At 38.1% G+C, this 8,793-nt stretch overlaps 1 protein-coding gene across 1 annotated transcript; it reads right to left on the bottom strand.

Moving 5' to 3' along the window:
* Positions 1-289: 289 nt before the first annotated feature.
* LOC117334134 (neuropeptide SIFamide receptor-like) lies at positions 290-8,191 on the bottom strand. The gene is made up of 2 exons (XM_033893605.1): positions 8,096-8,191; positions 290-1,305 (listed from the first exon to the last, which is right to left on the bottom strand). The coding sequence occupies exon 2, from the start codon at positions 1,299-1,301 to the stop codon at positions 513-515; it is 789 nt and encodes a 262-aa protein (XP_033749496.1). The 5' UTR covers positions 1,302-1,305; positions 8,096-8,191; the 3' UTR covers positions 290-512.
* Between the last annotated feature and the right edge of the window lie 602 nt (positions 8,192-8,793).

Below are 8,793 nucleotides of genomic sequence, written 5' to 3'. Positions count from 1 at the left end.
GTGTACGCAGGTTGTTCAAATACAATTGTCTGGCATGCACATTTATTTCAATATACGTGTTTCCAATGTACTAATGGAAAAGTTATACATATTCATAGTGAGGAAATGGAGATTGACTTTGACCGTATCGAAATTGGCATTGATTATGTCGTTTTGTTCTGTAATGGCGCGCCCTAGACGACTGGTATTGTCGATACCAATAGGTTCCATAACGATAGTCGGATCAATAGCAGTTTGCGCTTAACACAATAGTCTTATTTCAAAATAAATTATCTGACTAAATGTGGGGTAACACTAGCAACTTGTTTATTCAATATATATATTCAAACAGACGAAAGCAAACGTGTTATATGCAATGATAGAAAATATACAATGATCATTGAACACCTGATACATATCTGAAACAAATAAATTCTTTACCACAACAGCTTGTGTACTACATATAACACTGCTTTTCCGCACTAAGTTAGAGTACCATTACCACTATCTGCGTGACCTTGTGAAATGGCAAGTCAGCTGCCAGATGTGGAGGTGTCATCATCTTCCTTCCTGAAAGAGACGGTCATGTGACCATTCGAATATTCAACAGACATGAATTTGGCGGGAGAATACATCCGCGTTGGTCTCCTGGTCGAGTCGGTCAACGCTGTCCCTCCACTATTTATTGTTGATTGGTGTTTCATGATTTGATGAGAAGCATCTCCATAGCGATAACAACGCAGCAATGTTTTAAACCCCCTTCGATACTTTTTGTTGAAAAGACAGTAAATTAAAGGGTTGATACAGCTGTTTGATAGGCCCAGCCATTGCAGGGTCGGGATTACATATTTCGAAAGTGTGATAACGATATCATGGGTCAGATAAGGAGAGTAGTAAAACACAAATCGGATTACGTACTGCGGTAGCCATGATAACGTAAACAGTGTTACAACCATTGCGAACATTTTAACTACTTTGATTTTAGATTTCTGTATCACACCGGAACTATTAGCAGAGTGCCCAGGCGCATGTCTGTTCCAAACGCGAATAGTTATCATCATATAACACACCAGGATAAGGACCAGCGGCAGCGCGTAACAGAACAGAAATAGGGCGATGACAAAGTACCCTCTTTGAAGGTCATATGTGGGCCAGTGTGTGCCGCACATCTTAATAGTGTACGGCGGATCTCCCATGAATTCCTCATAATAGATGAACACCGGAAGTTGAACAATAGATGCCACAGCCCAAATCATTACTAGGGCGACACGAGAGGTGAACGTGGTAAACAGCTTCCTCCTCCACGTGTTACAGATCGCCATATATCTGAAAACATACAATGTCAAAATATATGTATATAACTATAATAATTATAATCATCAAAACAGAAACTTTTGATAATATATGAGGAGAATCATTACCGACTATAAAAGCACGTGGTCAATCATGCAGACACATATAATCAACGTCCTCTCTTACGTGAAAACAAGCAAGACATGTAGATCACTGACTATCGCCAAAGTTAAATGATGTTTAAATTGGAATTAAGTTTTTTGTTTGGATTAAAGCATATCAATTTATATTGACACCGTCACGTTATGTATACCGGTACCCATAAGGACAACATAGGCCACTGAGTATCACGGAGATCTCAAATCACATTGACTGGGTATTTAAGGTGTTTTTGTAGACTTGGTGGCTTACGGTCGATTTCGCACACAGAAATACTTAACAAATTAACGCAATTCGTAACAATTTTATAGTCTCTGGTATTACGCCAGCAAATATTTACAAAGCCTCTTTTATACTGTTGAAGTCAATCTTATAAATATACAGGAGGTGTCGATATTTTACAAAACATTAAAACAACAAAATGGCGTGCCTTTCAATAGGATGTATGGATCATTCCTGGGTAAGACCAGATATTGCGTGCACAAACATGAAGAAATATAAATATCTCCAGTTACATGGTATCGTTTTTATTATAACGTTTTAGACAAGCGAGATATATTGATTGTTTTGATTAGTTTATAGGGGTTTTATGTCCTCGCAACAGCCAAGGTCATACGAGGATTGTCAAGGAGACAACTGGATGACAGTACCACAGTTATTCAGATCTTGGTTTATAACTGTTTGTAGTTGGTATGTAACTCTATACCCTATACGATATAATTTAAGTAAACAGTAAAATGTAATAACTGTAAAACTTTCTCGAATCGGAGGCATTTCAAGTTTTATCTCTGCTTCCTCCGTTCGGCGTAACCCAAATGGAAAGGGCACGCCTTTTGTTTACACAATGTTTACAGTTGTTCAGACCATATTAAGGGTCATCAATATAGCAAAATAATTATTAAAAATATGAATTAAAAAATACAAAATTGCACCAAAATAGTCATGTAATATACCAAAATGTTTGTTAGGATATGCAGTTTCTTAAAGTCATCAATAATTTGATGTAGATGCTATCAGTTTCCTCTATACAGTTACTTTGTGATAAGATGTAGCATGGAATAATTCCGAGTCACAAAAATGACCAAACCTGAAACAAAGCAAGCTGTTATGCTCACAAGTGTCTATAGCACAGGGTAGGAGCATTTGTTTGATCGTATTTGACTTTATGTACTTACAAACACTTATTTTGCCTTGATCTTGAAATGCAAATGGCGGCTGTGAAACATATTACACAAATATGGCATAAAGCTAGACATTTCAATCACTAACAAGGGCCCAATGGGCCCAAATCGCTCACCTGCAATGCAGTGATATTTTCATATATGGATCCTGCAGTTATTTGAAAGCATGCTACAGGACCAATATAATGTTTCTCTGCACTTTGGCTTTTCACTAAAAGTCATTTAAAGATTTAAGCATACTTGATCGACGTGACCTTGAATGTGAGTCAGGGTCATTCATTTGAATAAAAACTTGGTAGCCCTTCACCCCAGCATGATACAGACCCAATACTAACTCCATGGGACTCTTGGTTATTGAGAAGAAGTCGTTCAAAGATTTTAGCCTTTTTGACTTCTGTGACCTTGAATGAATGTCAAGGTCATTCATTTGAACAAACTTGAGAGCCCTTCACCCCAGCATGCTACTGCCAAATATTAGGCCTATGGGACTGTTGGTTATTGAGAAGAAGTCATTTAAAAAATTTAGCCTTTTTGTCTCCAGTGATCTTGAATGAAGGTCAATGTCATTCAATTGAACAAACTTGGTAGCCCTTTACCGCAGCATGCTACAGACCCAATATCAACTCCCTGGCACTCTTGGTTATTGAGAAGAAGTCGTTTAAAAATGTTAGCCTTTTTGACTCCAGTGACCTTGAATGAAGATCAAGGTCATTCATTTGAACAAACTTGGTAGCCCTTTACCCCAGCATGCTACAGGCCAAATATTAGGTCTCTGGGACTGTTGGTTATTGAGAAGAAGTCGTTTAAAGATTTTAGCCTTTTTGACTTCTGTGACCTTGAATGAAGGCCAAGGTCATTCATTTGAACAAAATTGGTAGCACTTTACCGCAGCATGCCACAAACCCAATATCAACTCCCTGGGACTCTTCGTTATTGAGAAGAAGTCGTTTAAAGATTTTAGCCTTTTTGGCCCCTGTGACATTCAATGAAGGTCAAGGTCATTCATTTTAACAAACTAGGTAGCCCTTTACCCAAGCATGCTACAGACCCAATATCAACTCCCTGGGACTGTTGGTTATTGAGAAGAAGTCGTTTAAAGATTTTAGCCTTTTTGACCCCTGTGACCTTGAATGAAGATCAATGTCATTCAATTGAACAAACTTGGTAGCCCTTCACCCCAGCATGCTACTGCCAAATATTAGGTCTATGGGACTGTTGGTTATTGAGAAGAAGTCATTTAAAAAATTTAGCCTTTTTTGACTCCAGTGATCTTGAATGAAGGTCAATGTCATTCAATTGAACAAACTTGGTAGCCCTTTACCGCAGCATGCTACAGACCCAATATCAACTCCCTGGCACTCTTGGTTATTGAGAAGAAGTCGTTTAAAAATGTTAGCCTTTTTGACTCCAGTGACCTTGAATGAAGATCAAGGTCATTCATTTGAACAAACTTGGTAGCCCTTTACCCCAGCATGCTACAGGCCAAATATTAGGTCTCTGGGACTGTTGGTTATTGAGAAGAAGTCGATTAAAGATTTTAGCCTTTTTGACTTCTGTGACCTTGAATGAAGGCCAAGGTCATTCATTTGAACAAAATTGGTAGAACTTTACCGCAGCATGCCACAGACCCAATATCAACTCCCTGGGACTCTTGGTTATTGAGAAGTCGTTTAAAGATTTTAGCTTTTTGGCCCCTGTGACCTTGAATGAAGGTCAAGGTCATTCATTTGAGAGAAGTTTGTAGCCATTTACCCAAGAATGTTACAGGCCAAATATTAGGTCTCTGGGACTTTGGAGGTCTCTGGGACTGTTGGTTATTGAGAAGAAGTCGTTTAAAGATTTTAGCCTTTTTGACTTCTGTGACCTTGAATGAAGGTCAAGGTCATTCATTTGAACAAACTTGGGAGCCCTTTACCCCAGCATGCTACAGGCCAAATATTAGGTCTCTGGGACTCTTGGTTAATGAGAAGTTGTTTAAAGATTTTAGCCTTTTTGACTCCTGAGACTTTGAATGAAGGTCAAGGTCATTCATTTGAAAAAAAACTTGGTAGCCCTTCACCCCAGCATGCTACAGTCCCAATATTAACTCCATGGGACTCTGGGTTATTGAGAAGAAGTTGTTTAAAGATTTTAGCCTTTTTGACTTCTTCTGTGACCTTGAATGAAGGTTAAGGTCATTCATTTGAACAAACTTGAGAGCCCTTCACCCCAGCATGCTACAGGCCAAATATTAGGTCTCCAGGACTGTTGGTTATTGAGAAGTTATTTTAAAAAATTAGCCTTGTTGACTCCTGTGACCTTGAATGAAGGCCAAGGTCATTCAATTGGAAAAACTTGGTAGCCCTTTACCGCAGCATGCTACAGACCCAATATCAATTCCATGGGACTCCTGGTTATTGAGAAGAAGTCGTTTAAAGATTTTAGTCTTTTTAACTCCTGTGACGTTGAATGAAGGTCAAGGTCATTCATTTGAACAAACTTGGGAGCCCTTCACCCTAGCATGCTGCAGGCCAAATATTAGGTCTCTGGAACTTTTGGTTATTGAGAAGAAGTCGTTTAAAGATTTTAGCATATTTGACCCCTGTGACCTTGAATGAAAGTCAAGGTCATTCATTTGAACAAACTTGGTAGTCCTTCACTCCAGCATGCTACCGACCCAATATCAACTCCCTGGGACTCTTGGTTATTGAGAAGTCATTTAAAATTTTTTAGCCTTTTTGACCCCTGTGACCTTGAATGAAGGTCAACGTTATTCATTTCAACAAACTTGGTAGCCCTTCACCCCAGCATGCTACAGGCCCAATATTAGGTCTCTGGGCCTTTTGGTTATTGAGAAGAAGTTGCTTGAATGGAAAAGTTGACGCCGGACGGACGGCCGGACGGACGACGGACGCCGCGCCACGGCATAATAAGCTCACTTGCCCTTATATCGTGCTTTTAAAACATCTGATCATCATAAAAAGGATCTTTTAAAGTCAAATTGTTAAACTGGTGAGTTTGTGGCCTCTTTTTGAAATAGGCATAATTTACCCCAAACTCGAAAGTTTTTTTTTCTAAAAGCAGTCTTCTTTTCATGTCTAGAGTTCTTTACAGTGTCTAATGTGAACATTTCTATGTTTGAAATACCTCCTTATATGCTGTATTTGTGTGATATTATTCACGACCGCCATTTGCATTTCAAGGTCAAAATAAAAACAGTGTTGATACATAAGTCAAATCTGGTCAAACCAATGCTCCTATTTTGTAAAACGACATGGTTATTCTGTGCAATATGTGCGTTACAAATGAGCTTATTTTGTCCCCCTGAAAAATGCATTTATTGTATGTTTTAGTTTTTACTTACAGTTTAACAAATTACATGTAAAGTCCCACGGAAATATGCCGCCATTACTACATGAACGTAGTGAGAATGATCATCTATATTTTGATTAGATTTATCCAGTTTATGTTTAAACTGAATAACAGGAAATGTTCGTGTGTGCTTTCATTCGTGTTTTAAGTTTTCAAAATATTTCTTCGGTACAATCTTTCGTGGTTAGCCAATCCAACGACAATATATACAATATTCGTTGTATCTATATATATGGTTCTAAATCAATCAATGAAAACAACGAAAGCTTTAACAAAACAAACGTTTCATTTTATTTAGTATGTAATCTTCCTGAGGTTCCCTGCGCCTGTTGTCAGTATAATGTGACCGGGTGGGGTGTCCTGCTAGGTGTCTTTGGCAGTTTGCTTCCGTGTTGTAGCACTATAAGTCGGAATCAGTTATGTGCTATTACAAGAAGACATGAACACACTTCAGCCTTACAAATCGCAAACATTCATCGCGTGAGTTGATTTCGCACACGGGGATAACAATCCTTAAATGACCTAAGCTGTTGATAGGACGTTTAAAGAATATTAAACCAAACCAATCAGCCCCGCTTACTCTATACATACAATAACTCTCGAGTGCACACTTTTTAGTCATTTCTCTAGACAAAAGTAAAAAAAATAATATATATAACATTCCAATCAGCAGTGCATAAAAAGTAGGGTTTTCAATTGTTTTTTTGTTACAGCCCCTTCCCCTGCTTTTGGGTGTTGATCAGAAGTCAACTGTTGATTTCAGATAACCAAATAAGCATGTCTTCATAAAGTACTTTTACATTTCATTCTCAGTCCTGGTGTTTTGCAGTAGGCAGTACGATATATTGTAACCTTTATCATTTTAATGACTTTATACCTATGTATAATATGACGTATTCTTCAAAGGTTGAATGAGAAAGGGTATTTCATATATGTATCCTTCTGTCTGATGAATATCTGGAATGACATTTTGGTATCGCCTTTTATGTTTTTTTGATCGGTTTATAACATACCTTTACACGGTCGATCATTGCAGTGACGCACTAGAGAAGGTACTGACGCTGTATATATGTACGATGGGTCTAATGCTTTCGTAGATATATTAGTCATTTGATGGTATAAAAGATTTTCCCTTTGATAATTAATTACAATGAATAAAGCCCACCTGGTCCATACGTCATGGCGGGCTTCTGTCGTCCGTCCGTCAACTGTTCCTAAAATTCGCTGCTAGTCATAATTAATGGATTTGGACCAATTTTTGTAGGAAGTATTCTTTGGTGAACTTGAACCGAATCTGTATACAGTAAACGTGGAAACTTACGGCAATAACGCGGATTCCTCTTGATCGCGAAAATTTCCCCACGCGTATTGTATTGTTATCATTTTTTCAAAATTTGTAAGGGAAAATGGGGAGGTATATTTATCATGTATATATTATTATTATTATTATTAACCATCATTCGCATACCATGAGTTCGTCATTTTGTATGTAATTTGTGTCCGTATCCGGGAGTTGATTCCATGTTTAGATTTGGGAGAAAAAAATTAAGTTATAATTAATTTTGGTGGCAGAAAACTAATTTTGTATAAACGATGGGTCTGGTTCCCCAGTGACCAAAGAGGCAGGGACCCAGTAGGGAAAACTCAAATTCTTCAAAAACAAAAATTCTGTAAAGAAGGAATTGGTCTTATGCATTCTTAGGTGAAGTCAAACTAACTATGTATAGACAATGGATCTTGCTCCCCATGGGGGCGGAGCGGGGGCTAAAAGGAATATTAGAGAAAATCCTTTAAGTAAGGTTTGATATAATTTTCAATTGTATTGACTTTGAATCCTCTTTGGAATCACGAAGCGAAATATTTGTTAAAGGTGGAATGTGTCGACTGCAGTGTATGGTACTGAATTTCAGATCACACACTAAGTATTGAAAGAGTATCTATATAACTTAAGACTATTTTGCCATAATCACAGACATATCCAGGTGAGTGATGCAAGCCTCATGGGTTTCTTTTTCCAATTGATAAGCTTAAAAAAAAGTCACTTCTTTTTTTATTTAACCGAATTTCCGTAAGTCAATGATGCTAGGAAAGTGTTTAAATTCAGAAGGGAATCTTGGCAAAAGCTTACATACCTATCAACGGCAATAACTGCCAATGTGTTGACAGAAGCACAGACAGATACGTGCTGGATGAAGGGTGTAGTCTTGCACAGGACCGGCCCAAAGGGCCAACCTACAACAAAAGAACATAATCTGCGTTATCGAAAATAAGATATTTTGTTCATGGCGTTAAAGGAAAGTTCAAGGAGAGATAATACGCAATAAATACCATACCATTCCCGTAACACTCCAGGCAATTCCGCCTCTAATCTGTGAGCGATTCCTTGTCAAAATCAGAGCGATCCCACTTTAAATTGTACGATTCCCCATTCAAATAAGCGATTCCTCATTAATACAGTGTCAACTTTTAATGTTGCGATCCAGACATGTAATACGAGATAACCATTTCATATATACATATAGTATATATTCAAGTATTGCATTGTATTGTATTGTTTTACGGCGGTCGGGGCTGCAATGGCCGAGTAGTTTAGATGTCCCGACACTTGATCACTAGCCCTCCACCTCCGGTCGCGAGTTCGAAGCTCACGAGGGGCGTTGCCTAGTATTGACCGTACACCGGTGTTTTTTTCTCTCCGGGTATTCCAGATTTCCTCCACCTCCAAAACATGGCACGTCTTTAAAAGACCCTGACTGCTAATAGGACATTAGTAACTAGTAACAATCATATTATTACGTTACGGTATAGTAATGTTATACTGTGGTTTAAA

This window comes from Pecten maximus, chromosome 1, assembly GCF_902652985.1.
Source record: "Pecten maximus chromosome 1, xPecMax1.1, whole genome shotgun sequence".
Lineage (NCBI taxonomy): Eukaryota > Metazoa > Mollusca > Bivalvia > Pectinida > Pectinidae > Pecten > Pecten maximus.
The sequence above is the reverse complement of the archived record's forward strand: the minus strand, read 5'-3'. Positions and strand labels throughout refer to the sequence as shown.